This window comes from Orbicella franksi, chromosome 6, assembly GCF_964199315.1.
Source record: "Orbicella franksi chromosome 6, jaOrbFran1.1, whole genome shotgun sequence".
In the NCBI taxonomy this organism is placed as follows: Eukaryota; Metazoa; Cnidaria; class Anthozoa; order Scleractinia; family Merulinidae; genus Orbicella; species Orbicella franksi.
In genome coordinates, this window is record NC_138150.1 from 28,685,752 (window position 1) to 28,707,767 (window position 22,016).

A 22,016-nucleotide genomic window follows, 5' to 3' on the forward strand; every position below is an offset into this window, starting at 1 on the left:
GGAGTTTTGAACGTGTTTGGAGGCAAAACTACGAACTATCAGCCCATGCTTCAGTCTTGAAGAGGATCTGATGCCGTAGACAATCAACTCTTCAGCTAATATAAAGTGCAAATTTCAGGTAGTGAATAACTGACAACACTTTTGCTCAGCTCAAACCGCCGAAGCCGACACACTTTAACTTTTACATTCATTTGTGTGTTTAAGAGGCTGTCTCTGTAAAAAAACGACCACTGATTTTGCTTCGAAAATTAGATTTTTCTCATAAGCTGGGATTTCGAAGCCCTTACCTAGTCAATCACTAAAATGAGTTTCATTCGATTAAAGGAGGAGTCCTCTTGAAAGGTTTGTAGAAGAACTCCTCTAGACAACTCTCGGCACACATCACATGTATGAACAGTAAACGGTGATCCGGGGAGCCAAGGAAGGATTGATAAATGCCAAGGCCATTTTGTGTTTACAACAGGTGTTTTAGTTTCCAAGCTTCCCGAGAGTATAACGGGAATCAATGATGTGATACTCGCGGGAAGATTGGGAACTAAAACACTTGTTGTAAACACAAAATGGCCGTGACATTTATCAATCCTTCCTTGGCTCCCCGAATCACCGTTTACTGTTCATACATGTATGTGTGCTGAGATCAGAGTTGTCTAAAAGAATCTTTCTACAAACCTTTCAAGAGGACTCTACATGATTAAACCGGCTTCGAGGAAAACAATGGTCAGTAATACAAAGAACATCGGAGTATGTGACCGTCACGCTCGACACAGCTGAGGAACGTATAAGTGTACTTTATATACAAACCTACAGCTGGAAGGAAGAGCTGGCACTTTTAATGCTACCTAGGTTTAAAGAATCGCTAAAAAGGACCAAAACTTTAATCCTGAAGCCAGGTAAGAGATTTATGTGAATTTATCGGAGCACTTTACGAAGGCGAGTGTGTTAGTTACTCGCTGGCATATTTTCAAAATTTCCTGAACTTTAAGCGGTCGTTAGTTTTGAAAACCTGGTGGGCAGACAAATTTTATTATTGTTTTAATTTAAGGGACATTTATACTTTCTATTCATGTAGTTCAGCAGTTTCAAACAGGTGCCACATTTTTAAAACGTGCCTTCAAAGTAAAGCTATTTTCGCGTTTGGCTCAAAACTCGATTTAACGGGTAGAAAATCTTCTTTTAACCGTTGAAGGAACAACATTGAATTATAATTGCAACATGGCTAAACAAACTGCTATGATATATCTATAGTTGAAAAAACAAAAAAAGAATTGGGACTTTTGAGCGAATATTATTATTTTTTTTTTTTTAGAGCGCCGGCAAAATGTGCCATTTTTCCAGTTTCGGCAGGCATGCAACTTGTGTCGAGCGGACCGAACTTCAATCAATCCTAAAAAACTTCAATTAGAATTTTTAATCAAAGGAAACCCATTTTAGTGATTGACTAGGTAAGGGCTTCGAAATCCCAGCTTATGAGAAAAATTGAATTTTCGAAGTAAAATGAGTGGTCGGTTTTTACAGAGTGAGCCTCTTAAATTGCGTTATTTCCGGTTTTGTCAACTACTCGAGATACCGAGTAGCTGACAAAGTACCGCTGTTTGGATACTATTTTTTACAAGTTTTGGTTTGCGAATTTACAACGCAGGGTTAGAAATTTATTTTCTTCCCCAGAAGATCGTCACAAGTTTAAATTATTAATTTGAGTTTAGCTTCGGTTGTTTTCGTGTCTATCTAGAGATAAACAAGTAAACAAATTAATTAAGAGAATATAAATTAAGAAAATATAAAATAAAATGATAGTAACAGTTAGTCATCATGCTATCGGCGAGGTCAGATTGACAAAAAAAAGTCTTCAATTCAAGAATTATGGTTGAATTTTATCAGATGCATGCTAAAAACGACGCCGACAGAATTAAAGTATTACTCAGCCGCCTGCTTTCGCTCTTTTGAGAAAAAATATCCCCCATCAGTACACGACTGTCTTAAAGAACTATGAATGGACCTCGTGGCATTCAGTTTAAGACGGAATTAGGGACAACGAGGACAACGGCTCTCCAAGCTTGATTTGCACTGAGAACAAATAGCTAATAACAACTTTTCGGCTAGTCAGTGCCGGCCCGGGTTTTCAGCGGGGGCAGCATGGCCGAGTGGTTTAGGGCGCTGGAGTTGTGATCCGGAGGTCCCGGGTTCAAGGCCTCCTCCCTACCACTAGAGGGATTTGTTTTTCCGGTCACGCTTTGTAAATATATAGCCAACTCGTCTGTCTCCTGTCAGTTGGGATTTTTAACTATATTACGTTTATTTGAAATATTTGTTTCCTTTGCTTCGGTGGTATACCTGCAAACTAGCTAAGCTTAGTGCTTGAATGGCTAAGTGCATGACCACTATAAATAAGATTTACATTTACATTTACATTCGATTACCTTAAATAACATACTTGTTCGGTTAGCTTTGGCTCGAGAACGGCCAGCCGAATTCCAGGTGGTTAAATGGCCACTACCCTGCAAACGCAGACATATTTCCGCTGTCACTTGTCTCCGACTAAAATGACACGTTATTTTTGACGAAGACAAGCGACAGCCGGAAATACATCTGCGTTCACAGGCTAAGTGACTGCATATGAATTCGAGTTGGGGCGTCCACCTTCGGTTTTGAAATTGCTCTATTTGCCGTGAAAGTTATATTTGAGTGTAGGAATATTAATAGCATGCCAAAATTTCCTTTTTTTTAGGCCAATGTCGCAATTTGAGATTCAAAAGTGCTCCAATCTATGGTCACCGGCTGAATAATCACGTAATACGCACCATTGGCGCCATGAATGAGGATTTCTGCGAAATGCAATGTTACCTGGAGCCAAACTGCGTCAGCTACAATTTTAAAAACAATGGAGAACACAAATGTGATCTGAATAACGCTACTTATGAACACGACAGCGAACACTCAGGCGACCTCGCGGAGAACGAAAATTACGTGTATCGCGGAGCTGAGGTAAACATTCAACTGCCAGGTTAAAGACTGTAGTTATCATAGTGATTTTTTCCCTTTAATTTATGGCTGCATTTGCGAAATTTGATGAGGTAAGCGTGAAATTTAAAATTGAACGTAACAGGATTTTTTACGTACATGTCGATCTCCAAACCTTGTACAGGATCTTTTTAAGAGTTCAAAATCTTGTATTGACACTGGGCGTGGAGGTGGGGCTGGGGCTAAGCGTTTAAACATGTTGGAGAACTGAGACGAAATACACAGCAGTGCTTGGATATGGCGCGTGCGCAGAGGTACACAAATGGTTGCTAAGGGAAACATTTCTTGCCCCGTTGGCATTCACGTGCCATATAATAATAGTATTTTTTAGCTTAAGCCACTTTCGTTTAAAATTCGAGCAAAATCGAAGCATTGAAGCTGTAGTCGGCAAAACTTCGGTATCATCTAATATATCAAACACGAAAGACCGTGTTTGCCCACGTTTCCAGTCACCGTGAAAAGAGTTGAAAATACGACGAACTTCGAGGTGTTTGGAAATGTTGTCAAACACTGTCTTGAGTGTTCGATATGTCTTCTCAATCGAAACTAAAACTAAGGAGAAAACGGAGAAATAAAATCGTAAAAAATCTATGCTGATTAAGATCAGATATCCAAACACCGTCACCGATTGTGATCACCTTTGTTTGAGAAGTACACATCAAATCCACTGTCCAAGAAAGATAAGTTTGCGATGGCGTTACAGTTCGTGATCGTGGAAAATTTTCAACATTTAATTTCCAGTCGTGTGGAAAGCAGTTCGTGTTTACAGTTTATGTTTATTAACTGTTAAATATGATCAATGGATGTCACTGTTGTCACGGCTATTTTTGTTCTTTTCGTTGAAGAATGCTTGTGCAAAGAAACCTTGCCAGAACAACGCAACCTGCCAGGCCGGTTTTACAGACAGAGATTACCAGTGTTTGTGTATTCCCGGATTTACTGGCCATGACTGTGAACACGGTACTAACACATTCCTTTGTTATCAGTGGTCTTACTTAACTTAGCAATGATAATTTTGATCGGGGACTTAGATATCAAGAAAGAGTAGTTATAATAGGGAGCGTAACTATAAAAGTTGGCTTTAATTTCTGTTGCTGTTACCATTATCGTTGTTGATGTTGTTGTTGTTGTTGTTACTGTTGCTTTTAACACTGCTGCTGTTGTCGAATCTTGCTTAAAAGTTTAACAGGTAGTTCATGCTAGGAGATCACACGGAAAATAATAACAATTATCTCCGGTGAGATAATGTAATAACAATTTTCGTTTCGATTCAGATATTCCACAGGAATCTTTTTATTTTGTTAGATATTGACGAGTGTACCGACGGAACACACAAATGTGATGTTAACGGCGCTGTGTGCAAAAATACACTGGCATCATATAACTGCACGTGCAAAGATGGATTTGTTGGCAATGGAATAACCTGCACGGGTAAGTTGTATATTTGAACAAAGAGCTGCGCGTAATGTTCCTCTGAGTCCCATTTCACACTACGCTGCAGAAATTTGAAAACACAGCTGTATTTCTACAGTTAGGCTAGTACCGTCCACATTAATCCGCAAGGGAAACCGGAGCTTGCCAAAAACGCTCCAAACCGGAGGAATTTGAAAACGCTGACTTTTAGCTAGTGAGGTCTAGTGTGGAGGGAAAACATTTTGGAAACGGAGCTTTTCAAAACAATGACGTCACGATAGTCATGTGATTTCTCTTATGTCAGAGTCTTCCTCAAACACAAATCCAAAATTCCTCCAGCGTAGTGTGGAAAGAAAACATATGATGCGTTTTCAGAGTGAAAATGCCGTTACTAGGGAGCCCCGTTCACGCGAAAATTTTCCAGGCCATAGATTTTTTTAAATTTTTACAGCAGTCAGACAATGAGTTACTTGTGTCAGAATGCAAAAAAATTTTCGTGCGCAGTAAGGATGCGTAGAAACAACTAACGCGAACGTCCTTATATCTCTACGACGCAATGTGGACGGGGTATGAGTAGCCAGTGTTTTAGATATGGATTAAACTCGGAAAGGGCAAAAGTTAGGCGCGTCTTTAGATTTGCTCACAAATCTAACTGCGAAAGCCTAACTCGGAGGTTCAAAAATCTCCCCCGCCACGCTTAAAACCCATAGCCGAGGAGAACGGTGATAAAGAGGTCAGCAAGTTCGCTCTAGGACTACCAACAACCGCGAAAGACTTAAAAAAAGTTAATGTAGAGTGAAGACTCTATTCTGATCGAAGGAACTTCAAAGGAACCTAGTTTTAAGGAAATTAATTTCTGTTCTTTTAGATGTAGATGAGTGTGCCAACGAAATTCCGCCTGATTGTGACGCCAATGCAGTGTGTAACAATACCCAGGGATCTTACGTCTGCATCTGCAAAGAGGGATTTTACAAATATGGACAAAACTGCACTAGTAACTATAAAATACATTTTCTTTAAGTTTTCCAGGAAACAACTTTACCAGCGACACAACTAGCGCAACTTTCCCAAGCAGCAAGACCCCCCGCCCCCCCCCCCCCCCCTGTCAATCCTTTAAACTCCCCGTTATCGTTTTGGATGTTCCTATTTAACAAACCATCAGTTTTACGACTTTCCTTGATCCGTAGTGCAACATAGAAATTGGTCATACATCCGTCATGTATAGCTGTAGAACTAACCTGTTTAAGTGTGACTTAAACTTTTTTGAATTGGTTTCAGACTCAAGCCGGTATAGCTGGTAAGATCATTGCAGCGAAGTTATCGTACCACACAAGTGGTGTTCCTGCAGAAACAGTTTTACTTGGTGTTCCTGGGGTGGTCATGCACGACTGCAGGAGCCCATCACTAGGAGCGTGCAACTACCCCATATTCCCGATACGGTGTTTTCACAGACCGATCTAGTTTTAGTTTGATTTTACCGCGAGTTCAGACCCCCGTAGAAACCTCTTTGACCAATCACAATTTTTTCCTTACCGATGCGCGCTTATGTAGACAGGAACTGACCTATTTCACCGGAAAAGAAGCCTAAAAATAGACCGGTCTGTAAAAATGCCGTGGCATTGGCTGGCTCCTGACGACTGTCAGTAGTGAAGTTAGATCAGTTCTATTGTTCGTTACTTTTACGCCTCATAAGCATTTTGAAAACTACAACATTTTTTACTAAGCTTTTTCTTTTTTTCTTACCTCTTTGCAGGGTTTGTAGCTGGAGGTACGTTTATAATAAAAGCTAAGCGTTCTTCTTATGCTTAGCTTATGTTCAGTGAGGACATGGTTGACATAAGCATAAAGTGCTCGCTGATTGGCTGATAGTCTTACGCTTATGCTTATGCTTATGCCAACCATGTCCCCACTAGAAACAAGAGCGACATAAGCATAAGAAGGAGGAAGGGTTTTGATATTCTTATTCTTATGCTTATGCGGTGGCCGTCCGCAATAGGGTTCATTCATTCATTCATTCATTCATTCATTCATTCATTCATTCTGACACAAAAACGCAACTTTTACAAATGCAAGTTTCTTGTCTAATATACTAGATTGTGCTTCACCAATGGGAATGGAAAATGGGAACATTTCAGACTCCGCATTGAGGGCTTTTACTGAGGTATCTTCGCATTAAATGGCAATATAACAAAAATCCATACCATGCTGTTCTAAATCGCACCATGTCACGTGATGCCAAGCCAAAAAGTGATTTATGTCATAAAAAAAAACATGCCGTACCACGTTATACTGATACAGCTTTAATGAACTAGGTCCCGTATTAGTTTGCTTAATGTTTTTTTTTTATTATTATTACTGACAAAACAATATTCTGCTACAATTAAACACTCCCATTGCAGAAAATATAGTCCACAGGTTTACTAAGTGTTAAAGATTTTTTTTTAGTTATGAGTATGAATTAAAGATAAAAAAATTTTAAGGACTTCATCAAATTGTGTACTTATCGCTACAGGGAAAAATACTGACTCAGGAACAATACATCGACTTGTGAAATGAAATGCACTTTATTATTTTTGACAGTTGAGAGATGCTACTGGACCAAGCAAAGGAAGGGTCAACCATCACACCACCTATATAGCCAAGGAGAGTAACAAAGAACAGTGGATCCAAGTGGATTTTGGGAAGGTCGCCAAAGTATCCAAAATTGGAACGCAGGGTTGCTATAATCAGCATCATTGCAATGAAGAGTGGGTGTCTAAGTACACTGTCTCTTACAGTTTTAATGGTGAATACTTTGAGAATCAACTTCAAAACTCAAGCGACGTTCATAGGGTAAGTTGAAAATTTCAGTCTATTGTAGACAGGTTCTCCATCATCCTGAGCTAGATATGAGTAGAACGTCATGAAGAAGAAGCTCAATACTTTAGTATAGATAAATGTATCGGTATAAGAACAACAAACCCTTTACTTTGACCATTCGCTATTCTTCTCCATTCTTGTCCCAGCGGTTGACTATTTGGTGGAGTCGGGGATTGTAATACCGCGGGTCCCCTAATGATATAGAACTGAGTTTTAGCGTTCTCTTTTGATTTACGTTTGTTTGATAACTACATGTATCCTTCAGTTACACGTCAACAAATGAGTGTGTCTAATTTTAGGAATATGAAGCCAACAAGGACAGTGCAAATCTTGTCGTCAATACATTGGATGAACCAATCGTAGCTCGTTACGTTCGCATTCACCCATCCACCTGGAATGGACGTATATCGATGCGGTTGGAATTGTATGGCTGCTATTCAGGTAAGATGGCTAAAGGCCTGGGCTGATTTTCTATTTGCTCCCTAAAAAAACTTATCCTACCTTGCAAATCGCAACGCCAAAACGTTACAAGGATAGAGAATATATTCACGACACGATGTCGTGTGACGCGATTTTTGTCGTTTAGGTTGACGTTTTGAAGTTCTCGCGATCCGTGCATTAGCAGAGACAAACATGACGCTACTGACCTTTATCGTAATAATTCGATTCAGCGCTCAAGACGCTAATTTACTTTTGGCAAGGGAGGGCGCTTATTAGAGGCGGGAAGTTTCCTTCCTTGTGAATTTAATAAATCGAATGTGGTGCAGCCTGGTCTGTACTCTTATCGACAACGAATACGCGACATCACAGTGATCAAAATGTTGTAGACCTACGAGGTGCAGCCGAGTGAGTAGACTTATCACAAGTCGACCTTTTGTTAATGTTTGACTTACTTAGCCCCCTCGAGCGAAGCGAGAGGGTAATCTTCGCGCGACGAAGTCAGGAGGGCGAGCGCGAGCGGGAGCGATGCAGGTCGCGAGAGGTCGACCTTTCCAACGGCAAAACTGACAATTGAAATATTATTGAAAAGGACTTTTAAAAAGTCTACCGAGTCAGTCCACAACAAAGCTTGACCACCGTGATGACGTGTACTCGTTGTCGATAAGAGTACAGACCACGCTAAACCACATTTCGATTTGTTTTTTACCACAATATCAAAGATAACGAAAGAAATCTTTGTCAAGCTTTGTTGACAATTGAAAACTCGGATTTGAAAGTGAACGCTATGCAGATGAGCTAGTTGCACACGTCAGACTTTCATTCCAAAAACTTTTGCAAACTCGCTCAACATGAAGAAACAATAAGAAAAAATGTTTAGGAAAAGAGTGATGACACGTACTCGTTGTCGATAAGAGTACAGACCACGCTAAACCACATTTCGATTTGTTTTTTACCTCAATATCAACGTCAAAGAAAACGTTTTTTCAGAGCCGATACATTGACGCGAGCAGCGTGGTATGGACTTTTATCGAAAACGACAAGGTAGCCAATCAGATTGCGAGATTAGCAGCAATTGTGGTAAAAATGTACATCTATAATGATAAACAATAGATACTTTATCTCGGGAACTGTAATTTTAGGGGCTCTAATAATCATGATGTTTAATATTATGTTAAGGTCAAAAGCTAATTAATTGTGGGGGGGGGGGGGGACGAGGAGCGCTTATTGCAATATTATATAGCAACAGCATTCGATGTATACATTGGGGCGCAAAACAGCGCAATTGAATAAAAACGAACAAATAAAAATTTCTCTTCTGAGACTGGAATTTTAGCTAACAACAGATTGGGATAATAGATTTAGCCCAAATTTGATCTGAGCAATTTTATTTATATCTTACCCCCTCCACCCCCCACCTCCTTATGCTCTTCGCTAAACTAAGAACTGATTTCAAATTTATATCAATTGACTCATGATGATTTTCCTAATTTTACCGCTCACCACCTCAGTTCTTACGAAAACATGGTTAAGTTTGTGACTCGGCAAAGCTTTGGCAAAGTTCGCTTCTGTAACAGGGTGCCCCTTTTTTCGGTTCTTCAAGACACATTTGTGCGTGTTTTCGTAGTTGAATGGCAAAATGGCCAGCTCGAATTTACAAACAAGGAAACCTAATTTCCAAACCACAATTTTTCTATCACAGGTTTTCCGACCTCTAAACCTCCTGTATGCATGGCTAGTCTTGGATTAGAAAATAACGACATCCCCGATTCGGCCATAACGGCTTCAAGCGAACAGTACTATAAAGCAAGTCGGGGTCGGCTTTATCAACAGGAAAGCTGGATAGCTGACGTAAAGGGTACAGAGCAATGGTTTCAAGTAGAATTTGTAAATTGGACCAAGGTGACTGGTGTGGCCATTCAGGGATGTACGTACCGGTCTTGGAAGTGGTGGGTTACGAAGTTCAAACTTGCTTACAGTTACGATGGAGAGTTTTTCAGTGACTACAAGGAAGACGGCCATAATACAAAGGTATTGCTTTATTATAGTTTAAGAGCAGTCCATTTCAGATGCACATTTGCCCAATCGTCTCTGTGCTGTACACCGGATTAAAGAATCTTAGTGCTTGCGCTGGCCACGGCCAATGTGCTGTGTTCCGAGGCATGAAACGTTTCTCATACAGTGGTTGTTGAACCCTTCCTCCAGGGTCCGGTTGATCGAAGGAAGGTTTTAACCTTTAAGACTTAAAGACTTAAAAGTCTTAAATTAACTTGGGATTTAAATTTTGACCGCATGTTAGTTCGTTGTGTCTGTAGCTAGATAACGGGCAATCTCGGGTTAAACAGCCGGTTAGCTTTAACCCACCTCGCTAACCGTGGATACGTTAAATGAAAAAAAGTTGAATCAAAATTACGAAGTTGTTTTTCAGTGCATAGCGAAGGTAAGAAATACTGTGAAAACTTCGCCCTCTACAAAATTCCGTCCTCATCGATGATGTCATAGACAAAGAACTACGGGAAAACAGATTTAAACGATTTGAAAGACAGACAGACAGACAAACAGACAGACAGAAAGACAGACAGACAGACAGACAGACGCGTCGGGTTTCGTTTTCTTTTTAATTAGAAATTCAGTTAACTTGCTTGGAGAATATCCAGCTGCTCCTCAATTCACTGTCTTGGACAATATGATAGTTTTCGATGTGCTTATGTTGTGCTTTCTCGTCTTCTTACGTGGCGAAATAACTTCAAGGGAAGCTATGATTTTGGCGTTTAAGGACGGCGTCTACTTTTGTTAGTGCGCACACGTTCTGCGCATCACGCAAGGCATGGTTTAAGCGCCACGCGCGCGCTGGGTTGACATGACGCAATCAACTACGCTACCAAGTACACCACTAAATTGAAAGCAAAATTCTCCTACTGTGACCAAATCAAGTTTAATGAACCTGTACTTAAACCAGGAACACCAGAGCAGTAGCATATCGCTAACCACTAACTGTTAACGTCTTCCAGCTGAAAAACTAGCTGTTATCTGTCGGAAATTATAACGAAATACAACTGTAAACATGTAGCTGCAGATGGCTTAGTGCGCGCGCAAAACAAGTGCGAGATACGCTAATGTTTTACTTACTGGGGAGGTGACAGGAAAAAATGTAACAAGCACCATAAAAAGTTTAAAAAAGGACCAATAACTTTTTAAAACGCGTGGCTACCCCTATATTTTATGTTATGAAATGGAAGTGGCAAGCCTATTCAGCAAGTGATTAGTTTCTGGTTGTGAGCAAAGGATATTTAGACCGTATTTTAGCTGAAACAGAGGAAGGCTGTCAGAGACGCTAAAAGTGCTGTTACAACAATTTTGTTATTAAAAACATACCAAATATGGTTTTTATGTTACCATTTACAAATCTTTACAAATGTGTTTGCTTTTCTGTATGTTAAGGCGAATTCTAAAGAAAGCTGTGAAGAAATAACCTCTCCTTCTATTTTCAGAAAAATGCTGATGTCAGCATTTTTGTTGAGATTCAAGGCTAATTATCTCGAAAAAAATGGTGGCTACCCTCTTGTTTTCTTTGTGGATTCCGATAGCCCTTGCAAAGATCTACTTTTTCCGCAAGGTCCTAACCTGGCGCAAAAACCTTTGTATTTAGTAGGCACCGTCCTTAAGCTAACAAAGAGTAAGGGATGCTAACTAGGAGATAAACTTCCTAAACCCGAGATTTACTACCCGGCCAACAAAAGCTGCTTTCGGTTTAACAAATTGACGTCAGTTTTTTATGCGTCTGTCCTCTTATTGATGATAAATTGCGTCATGACATTGTCAAAGTGGCTGTGGAACCACAAGGCGCAGGCGAGTGGTTCCGCAGTAGACTTTGACAATGTCATGACGAAATTTATCATCAATAAGAGGACAGACGCATAAAAAAATGACGTGTATTTATTTTTTACAATAACAACTCCCCAAAATGGTCAAATGCCGGGAATGAATGAGGGAAAAGACGCCTTAAACTTGCCGTAAAGAAAGATAAGTGAATTTTATTCAAAATGAAGCGAACATTGTCAATAGCTTTTCTCGCTTTTTGATTGGCTATACTTAAAAAAGTCAATAAAATCTCATTGGTTACAAAGCTGACAATTCGACAGCTGAAAGTTGAACTATTGAAAGCTTGCATAAATTAAAAATTTATCTTTCTGTACTCTTATTGCTGGTAAAAATGAGCCAATCAGTGCGCGAGAAATTAGACAGTTATTGTAAAAATTCTATTTTACCCGCTGGCTAACAAACTTTGGGTTAAAAAATTCAATTATAATTCAAGGTCAATTTGTTCGTCTTTTGAACAACCGGGCACAGGGATATATAATATGTATCGTGGTAAGGTGCGATCTGGTTTAGCATTAAAATACCAAAAAAGGCAAAAATGATTGTAACTGGAATTTAGGTAAAAAAGTTCTCCATGTAATGCTTTCTCCTTTTAAAGTTTACATGATATACCCCAACCCGCTGACATTAAGATACTCCTTTGCCTCCGTTTGTGTTCCTTTTAACGCAGGAATTCGCAGGAAACACTGATCATTTTCTTGTTGTGAGTCATGTGCTGAAAAATCCAATCAATGTCACTCGTTATATAAGAATTTATCCAGTGGCTTGGAACAATGGTATTAGCTTACGAGCGGACTTCTATGGCTGCAAATCAGGTACGCTGGATTATGCCATTATTTTTCACCATCTGCTAAGTTATTAGGATTGATCCTACATAATACCTTCTCTACTTCTCTACTTTGACTTAATCAGTTACTCAAATTCTAATTACTAAGAGGAGCGAATGGAATGCAAAACCAATGTTTATCAAATTATTTTGTACAGTATTTTTACTATTCCTTGTACAGAAACAGGGCTTTTTCTAATACTCAACTCAAGAATTCAGGATTTAATTTGACGAGAAACAGCTTATTTTGTTCAAAATGTCCAAAACGACACAACTATTATCCTACCTGGCGACAGCGATGGAAGAGCGAGTTACCGAACGCGGGCGACCCATTTTTGGAGCCAAATTAAATGGTTGGAGAAACAAAATGTTTCATATTTTTCACTCTTTATCTTTGACTTCGTTGAAGTCAAAATATCCTTTTTTGAGAATATCTAATGACCTCTCCAATGAGAAATCATGTCCGACTTCAATTAACATCCATTTGACGTCAGGACAGCAGAGTTTTTCCCGCCTGCAGAATCCTGATTGGTTAATTCAAATTTCAGGGGTTCGGCCGTATCCAAGGATCGATGTTTTACTTCTCTACTGTCTTACTTCCCTACTGTATACTGGAGATCTCTAAAAGCCTCACATTTCAAGCCTTTAGTTGCTTGAGTGCCATAATTTAGGCCTTTAGTCTGATGTGGGAAACTCATAAGCAATCACGTGAGCAAAAATGTTGTCACGTGACCCCAGCTGCAAAGGGCCTATTGAGTCTCATTCACGATTTAAAAAAAATGATGACAGCAATCAATTGGTTTAATATTGTATGAGGATTCCCGACCGCCCAAAATCGCAAATCACATAATATTGGCAACAAAAGTGGCAACAGAACGTTTAGAGCGACGCTCAACAAATTTTCCAAATGTTTCTACTGAGAATATATGCGTCAGGCAACTACGATTCATCAGTTATTCATAAGTTGTTGTCCACTTCTAATGTAATTACAGCTAGTTACGATAATGACATTATTTAAATTGCATATCATGTTGGCTTATTTTAGTACTTTCGCTTCGTTGTAAATAGGATTGGAAATCCCCGAAAGAGTATGTGCTTCCCCGCTGGGAATGGAAAACGGAAAGATACCAGACTCGAGTATTGTAGCATCCTCACGTTATAACAAATACCGGGGACCAGAGAGAGGAAGACTGAACGAAAAAAAGGAAGGTAATATACAATGAGTATTATTAAATTACTAGAATTTTAGCAAGGACAAAAATTTGCTATAGTCTCAAGCGACTTAATCGAGAGAACGACCCGCGCAATGCATGCAGCAATACGTATTTCAGAACAAAGAAAGAAATTACCACAAACTAAACGGGAACCATTTTTTTTTTGTTACTCTTTGTCAATCCGCAAATGCGCTATTTTATTACTAATTTATTTGTTCAATAGGAAAATTCAAAGGAGGATGGGTGTCGTACTACGAGTGGAAGAACTATCAATTTCTACAAATTGACTTGGAAAATGTTACCAAGGTGACAAGGATTGCCACTCAAGGATCATTTGATAAAAACTGGTGGACAAAAACCTATACCCTGGATTACAGCCAGGACGGGGTAACATTCACATCCCACAACAATGGTCAGGTATTGGCATAATTCTCTCATCTACATATTAATATATGGTCTGGATGGGGTTTACCTTTTATTCGTATATACCACACAACTGAATAATGCGTTCTGATTGGTTAACTCAGGAATGATTGGTAAGGTACTACTTACTCCCGAGCAGCCAGAGAGAAACAGAAAATGCCTTCCCGTTTGCTGTTTGTCAATTTATTGTCATAAATGGAGATTATTTTGTTCCGCGCGCTAGTTATTCAGCTTGTGTGGTGCAAGTGGTGCATATTTAACTCGCCGCTTCGCAATTTCGGTGAATAATCGGCTAAGTATTATTTTGGCTAATATTCCAGAAACAACTATCGTCAATGCAAGTGTTTGAACGACTTTTTTTCTCGAAAAAGATAATAGAATGATAACAGAAATAGTGACTTCTCCTTAGAAACACCTCTCTAGGAATTCCTTTATTAATTTTTTCTTAATCCAAAAGAAAGCTGAACGAAAGGATACGAAAAGGGAGGAACAAAAGCTGCGTGCTAAGATGCTCTCGTTCTTAATGTTTAAAGGTTCTACAAGGAAACACAGACAAAGTTCATACAGTGGGCCACATCCTTGATCCTCCGATCATCGCTCGTTTTATCAAAATCAACGTTAAAACATACCAAGAAAGGCCGTCATTAAGGGTGGAGTTGTACGGATGCAGTGATGGTATGTATATTATGCTCGTTTGGCTCTGGTATCTTTATATATAATTTACCTGTCGTTCGTAAACGACGCTGTAGATAAATTAATATTTCAAGGTTGTCAGCATAACGATATATAACTAAATCTTACTTGCTCGATAGAATATACGCTGCTGGTTACTCTTTACCACAAACATCCATCATCAGTATCTCTTGCTGATTTTCCTACAAGGTATATCAGCTGTCAGAACTAGGTGAAATAAGAATTAGCCAAGTTACATGTCATCTCCATGCAGCAAGAGAAAATTAAATGGCCAGTTACTTTGCCTATTCCAGATACTTTTATGCATTTGACACTTAAATCAGTAAAGGTTCTTATCTTACCTTATCTTATCTTATCCTATGTTATCTCCGTTTTGATTACCGGTTTGCTATTTAATCAAAATAGGTTTCCCGACGCCAAAGCCTCCAGTGTGTTTAGAAGCTCTTGGAATGCAGAATAATCAAATTCCAGACTCTGCTATAACAGCTTCCTCTGAGTATCGAAGTGCTTCTTATGGAAGGCTACATTTCCTGCACAGATCATGGCAAGTTACTGGTGGCTGGGTAGCACAATGGAATGACAAGGATCAATTTTTCCAAGTAAATTTTGGCGGCTGGAGAAAAGTAACACGAGTCGCTATACAAGGAAGACAGGATGAAGATCAGTGGGTAGAACGTTTCAGCCTATCTTATGGATACGATTCAGTGCTTTTTCAAGATTACACAGAGGAGGGAGTCAAGAAAGTAAGTAAAGGAATGACTAACAAAAGATTGCTTTAAATCTGTTCTGGCACTAAGTGCTGTGCTTAATTTATCAAGTTACTTGTCACTTAGAGGCATGGCGGCCTAGCAGGCAGTGAGTGTGTGACGTTGGGAGATCTGGGTCTGTTTCTTATCTAGCTCACTATGTCCTCCGAAAAGACATTCACGCTTTCTTTATCCTTACTTTTTTCGAGGTCCCTTCTTTCTCGGAGCTGAAGTAAATCGTGGACGTCCATTTGTGGGAGTTCCAGCTTCAATGCTAAAAACGCTATGGCGAATGTGACAAAAAATACACAATTCTTTTCAAAGGAGCTTGAATTTTGTTTGTTGGTTTTTAATGACATTTAAGTGGATCAGCTCTGAAATTGTACTCTGTAGCCTTCCTCTGCATGGTTGTTTGTATATAAGAAGAGTAATTGCTACTGGGTGATATTATGAGGTGTGTAGAAGTGAGGTTGTGAGGGGTTCTTCTTCAGAGGTCACAAAAATACAAAAACCTGTCACGTTTGAGATGGAACGTCTTAAGGTTACCATATACCTTCAAAGTGAAAATCTTCCAATTTTCGTTTTTCTCCTTCCATGAACTTTCAAACAAAAAAGAGAAAAATCAGTCTTAAAAGAGTAAATATTTACCGAAAAAATGGACACAGCTGACCAACCGGAAGTAAAAGTGTTTTTTTTTTTGTCGATCGACAGATTGATTTTCGCTGGATGAGGACACTGTTTGATTTCATTCAAATTTGGTCAATTGAAAGATTAAGCCGCAACAAAAGAGTGATGGGAAATTTGACAGTTATAGAAATTACTTCGTTTAGAGTCTTTTTTGTGAGGTCACTTTTTAAACGTTTGTTTTTCTGACCTCGAGAAAAAAAAATTCCAAAAAATATAAAAATCGTGTTGAGTTGGAACTTAAAAAAGATGACTTTTACCTTTCGGTTTTCACTTCATTTTCCGAAAAACGAAAAGGGGAGGGGGAGGAGGGAGTGGAGTGATGCGATTTTTCGAATTTCACGGTAAAATTGATCATTTTGAATTCTTTATTCTTTAAGGTATTCCCAGGGAATAATGATCGATATACACCTGTGAGTAATGATCTAAAATATCCCATCATTACTCGCTACATTCGTATTCATCCAGAATCATGGCATAATCGCATTTCCATGAGGACAGAGTTCTACGGCTGTATTGAAGGTGAGAATTAGCAAATTCAGTCACTTCTACTTTTCATGTAAATTAACCTGAACTATTTACTTCAGAAAAAAAAATTGGAAAACGTTAAAACTTGACGAAACGAGCCAATTGACATGTAAGACCAAGAAAAAAGTGCCGTTTAAAAGTGGACCCCGCCTTACAGTCACCTCGTTAAACGGCCATCTCGTTATTATACGGCCACTTTGGTCTTGTCCCGGCGAAACACCCATACATTGTCTAATACGAAAAGCCTGTTAATGCGGCCACCCCGTTAATACGGCAAACGGCCACATTCTGAAATCCCAGCCTGTGTGATCCCTTACAAATCCCGTTTTTTCGGCCACTCAAACCAGTTATGTCCATCTTCAATATTATTAATAGTGCATTTAGTTATTCAAGTTTCAATTTTTAAAAGTTGTATCTGCATTCCGGTTGCTTATTAAAGAACCGTTGTTTAGAAGAGCAACTGTGATATATCTGTTAACAGTCACTCAAAGTAGACCAGTCATGAAATTTGATCCTACCCCCCACTAATACGGCAACCCCGTTGATACGGCCAAATTTCCACGGCCCGCTGGTGACCGTATCACTGTAACTGATAGCAAACTCTGGGAGACAAAAGAAAAAAAGGTTTAATTCTGTTAGTTAGTCTTAAAGGCTCTCGTACTAAACTTTGTAGTTTTTCTTAAAACCCTCAGAATGTCAAGATGCTCTCGGTATGGAAAGCCGAGCAATCACTGACGCACAGATTACCGCCTCATCGGAACGCAATGCTGTACATGCTGCCTCGAACGCAAGGCTAAACTTTCAAGAAATTCCAAACAAGGCAGCAGGTGCTTGGGTCGCTGATTCAAGTGATCAAAATCCATGGCTACAGGTTGAATTGGGAGCTCGGTACGCTAAAGTGATCATGACAGGTGTAGCAACACAAGGAAGGAATTCCTTGAAGTTGTCAGAATGGGTAACTAAGTACAAACTGCAGTACGGTGACAATGGAGAGGCAATCCACTACTACAAGGAACTGAGACAAGCCACAGATAAAGTAAAAATAGCTTAAATTAAGTGAAATGTTTCAATTCTTCGGTTAACACTTGCTAGGTTTTATGTTCATTTATTTATAATAATAAACAGAAGTGAAATGAAAGAGCTATTTTATTTTATGTGCAAATAATTTCCGAGGCTTTAGACGTGGGAAAGTATTAGAATTTTGACATAGCGCAAGAGAAATCAGAGTATACCTTTTGACTACCTTTTAATATCATGGGTGACAAATTACGCTTACAATCGTGAGTTTTTGATTAACGTTGAAATTTTGCGCCAAAATTAAGGAGTAATTTGTCGTTCCTGATACAGTGAGACCCCGCCTTACGCCCACGCACGATCCTGATGATACGGCCACCTCGTTATTACAGCCATTTATTGTGGCCCGAAGAAAAGCTCAGAACCCCTTTAATAAAGCCCCCCGTTAATTCAACCAGATTTTTGTGGTCCGTTGATGACCGGATTAACAAGGTATCACTGAATTATTGAGCAAATAAGTTAATGTCTAACATTTCATTGTCTTACTTACTCAGGAATTTGAAGGAAACACAGACACGGACACAGTTGTATATCATGCACTTAACCCACCAATCACAGCTCGGTATATTCGTTTTCGACCATTGGCTAAGCATGGCTACATATCAATGAGAGTGGAGCTCTATGGATGTATCCAAGGTATTTTAAAAAAAGACAGCTAAAAATGTATGAAATCTGCACCAGGCGCGAAATACGCTCTAAATTATTGTTTAACTTTTTGCAAGGTTCATCTGTCTTTTCGTTTTGCAGGATAAAATTTAGCACCACCCGTTGCCTTCTTGGGTAGGTTTAGGCACAAACGTTGTTCGATTGTTGAATTTTGGACTTACGGTTATTCTTTCCCGCTTATTCAGGCTTCGATGCTACCTTTACAAGTCTCGGAGCGAGTGGAAAAGATGGTCCAAAGTCACTCGGTAGTAACTACACAGGTCAGGATCATGACGGTCAAGTTACACTGTCCGGCGGTATTCAACAGTGGACTGTGCCGTACACTGGTCAATACAGAATAAAAGCAGTAGGAGCAGCAGGGGGGCATGATAACTACCAGAACAGTTCACAATACAGAGGAAGAGGTGCAAGAATGGTTGGAACCTTCAACCTCTCGCAAGGAGAAATAATTCAAATTCTGATTGGTCAAGAGGGAGGAATAAGACACAACGACCGGAGTTCTGGAGTTGGTGGAGCTGGTGGAGGTGGTGGAGGAACATTTGTAGTAAGAGGAAGCAATACGTCTTTGATAGTGGCTGGAGGAGGTGGAGGCCTCAGAGCTGTAACATTGAGACACGAGGGATGTGATGCCAGCACGAACCTGTCAGGGAATCATGGGTACAAATCATGGCCAGGAGGCAACAATGGAAACGGTGCAGAGACTGGAGATAATAAGCCGTCAGGTGAGAGTGACCGAGTTACCTATTACCTCTGTTTCAAAACGAGTCTTCGTGCAAAACCTTTTTTTTATGAAAATGGTTTTGATTTGCAAATTGAGAACGAACCTGAGGACAAACTCATTTTCATATGAATGGTTACGCACGAAAACGTGTTTTGACAGAGAGGCAAACTCGGGGATGGCCTTATTGCTTTGAATAGTTTTACTTCACCAAAGTTAAAACCTCCATTTTATCCCCAGTGTTGTAATGTTTGCAAGACTATGCAGTTAACTAAATTGCAAGTTATCCAAAACAGATTCTACAAAATCAGTAACTTTTATAATTCTGAAAGTGAAGAATGATCATCGCAGTAAATTCTCCAATTAAAGCAATTGGAAAGAAGAAGCCTGAAAAAAATCAGGGCTTCAAAGGGATTCGAACGCGTGACCTCCGCGATACCGGTGCGATGCTCTACCAATTGAGCTATGAAGCCACACATTAGGAGCAAGGTCAATTAGGTGACTTCATATCTTCCCGTGAGGAGTGAAATGATGTGAAGTATATATGAAATAATTCATGTTTGAACTGCGGTTGTAGATGAAAGTGGAGAATCATCATCGCAGTAAATTTTCCAATTTAAGCAATTGGAAAAAAGAAGCCTGAAAAAAAAAAAAGAAAAAAAAAAAACAGGGCTTCAACGGCATTCGAACGCGTGACCTCCGCGATACCGGTGCGATGCTCTACCAACTGAGCTATGAAGCCACACATTAGGAGCGAGGTCAATTAGGTGACTTCATATCTTCCCGTGAGGAGTGAAATGATGTGAAGTATATATGAAATAATACATGTTTGAACTGCGGTTGTAGATGAAAGTGAAGAATCATCATCGCAGTAAATTTTCCAATTTAAGCAATTGGAAACAAGAAGCAAAAAAAAAAAAAAAAAGAAAAGAACAAAATCAAGAAAAAAATCAGGGCTTCAACGGCATTCGAACGCGTGACCTCCGCGATACCGGTGCGATGCTCTACCAACTGAGCTATGAAGCTCTCAGTAGGTAGCGCATCGCACCGGTATCGCGAAGGTCACGGGTTCGAATCCCGTTGAAGCCCTGATTTTTTTCAGGCTTCTTCTTTCCAGTTGCTTAAATTGGAAAATTTACTGCGATGATCATTCTTCACTTTCATCTACAACCGCAGTTCAAACATGAATTATTTCATATATACTTCACATTTATAATATAATTCTGCAATGTTGGCTGAGAAAACTGGAAGACAAAAATAATTATCTTAAAAAACAAGAAACCTAGCTAGCTCTGCATGTCAAAAGAGAGAACGTTAGCGTTCAAAATGTACTTCTAAGACTTCGGAAGCCGCCAAACTGACGGAAACAAGAGAAACAACTGTCAGGAGGCGAAGTTTGAACCGCAGTATTTTCGTGTTATTGAAAAACGCAGTAAATAGGGTCAGGTAAAAATCTTGTTTATATGAAAGGTAAGCAAGTGAGGATATATGCATTCAGAAAACTCCCATTGCCTGACACTGCTAAATCTAGAATCGTTAAATACATTTCGAGCAATCAGTCAAGTGACTTTTGTTTTTCAGGTGGCGGCGGCGGTTTTTACTCCAGTGGAAGAAATGGTACCGCGGAACAGGACGGAGAAGGGGGTAAAGGATTTCTTCAGGGAGGGACAGGTGGACAATCCTGGGATGGCCATGCAAACGGTGGTTTTGGAGGGGGTGGAGGTGGTGGTAGGGGTGGAGGTGGTGGTGGAGGGTACTCTGGGGGAGGCAGTGGGAATAATAAAAATGATTCCTGTGGAGGAGGGGGAGGCTCCTATAATGTTGGAAAAGATCAGCAAAGTGATTGCTGTTACAATACAGCTGGTCATGGCAAGGTGATCATTACGTTACTGTAGAAAAAGTAAACCTCATGCCTAAAAACGCTGTTTTTGTTATTACTAATTCCAGGAAATGAAACTAAAAGAAGTCTTTGCTACATCAGCTAAAGGTCTCTTGGTTAGCAATTTAATAATACTGAGAAGCTAAATTTGTTCGTTGCTTAACTGTTTTAATTTTTTCTTTTTAAGTACTGTAAACTGCCGCTTATAAGCCTTCCCCCGTATAAGCCCCTCCGGTTACAGACCCATGCAGCTGTGAGCAAAATTCTACTACCATTAAAACAGCCCCCCCCCCCCCCCGGATAGAAGCCCCATTTCAAGTTTAGAGTGAAATGAGTGTAAAAATGCATTTGCAAAACAGTTTTTTTTTTTTTTTTTTTCATTCAGCTTAGAAGCCCTCCCGAATATAAGCCCTTCCGTTTATAAGGCCATCCAAAACCCTTACGAAGTTATCAGCCCATGCCATATAAGCAGCGGTAGTTTACGATATGTCTCGTGTGGTCCTCCCACAGATATCTTTCCTTGAACTTAGTTTTGTTGTTGGTTTTGTCAAGTTTTCTAGTTCTTAACAATTGTACTCACGACATATAGCCGTTTTCGGCAGTCTTGCTGACCTTGGTTGAGACCTCCACGAAAGTATACGTTATGGTTCGATTTAGTTTACGGATGATCTATCCCATCGTTTTCAGTGGCCCTTCATCAAATATTGCTATTCGTCTCGTTGGTGTGTGCGGTTTCTTGTCTAAGCAAAGCCAGGGAGGTCTCTTTGGCTCGCTGACATGAAGGTATTTAGGTGGAAGGCTTCGTGCTTGTATACTCATTAGTTAGTCAGACACACTGTCAGCAGTAGAGTAAGTAGAATTTGTGCATGGAGAGTAAACGCCATTAGAGCCTCAAGGCTCTCCTTGCCTCTCTCATGGAAGGTGGTCGACCGACTGTTAACTGTCCAACGATAATAAT

General features: G+C 39.7%; 2 protein-coding genes across 2 annotated transcripts; both read left to right on the plus strand.

Annotated features, from left to right (window-relative positions):
* Positions 1–6,187: 6,187 nt before the first annotated feature.
* LOC145488859 (neuropilin-2-like) lies at positions 6,188–17,063 on the plus strand. The gene is made up of 11 exons (XM_081467682.1): positions 6,188–6,199; positions 6,525–6,592; positions 7,012–7,263; positions 7,590–7,731; positions 9,431–9,759; positions 12,278–12,422; positions 13,502–13,642; positions 13,871–14,064; positions 14,604–14,745; positions 15,169–15,506; positions 16,574–17,063. The coding sequence occupies exons 2-11, from the start codon at positions 6,539–6,541 to the stop codon at positions 16,724–16,726; spliced, it is 1,890 nt and encodes a 629-aa protein (XP_081323808.1). The 5' UTR covers positions 6,188–6,199; positions 6,525–6,538; the 3' UTR covers positions 16,727–17,063.
* Positions 17,064–18,804: 1,741 nt separating this feature from the next.
* On the plus strand, positions 18,805–21,350 carry LOC145488878 (uncharacterized). Its single transcript, XM_081467706.1, has 2 exons — positions 18,805–19,183; positions 20,761–21,350. The coding sequence occupies exons 1-2, from the start codon at positions 18,874–18,876 to the stop codon at positions 21,072–21,074; spliced, it is 624 nt and encodes a 207-aa protein (XP_081323832.1). The 5' UTR covers positions 18,805–18,873; the 3' UTR covers positions 21,075–21,350.
* The last annotated feature ends 666 nt before the right edge of the window (positions 21,351–22,016 follow it).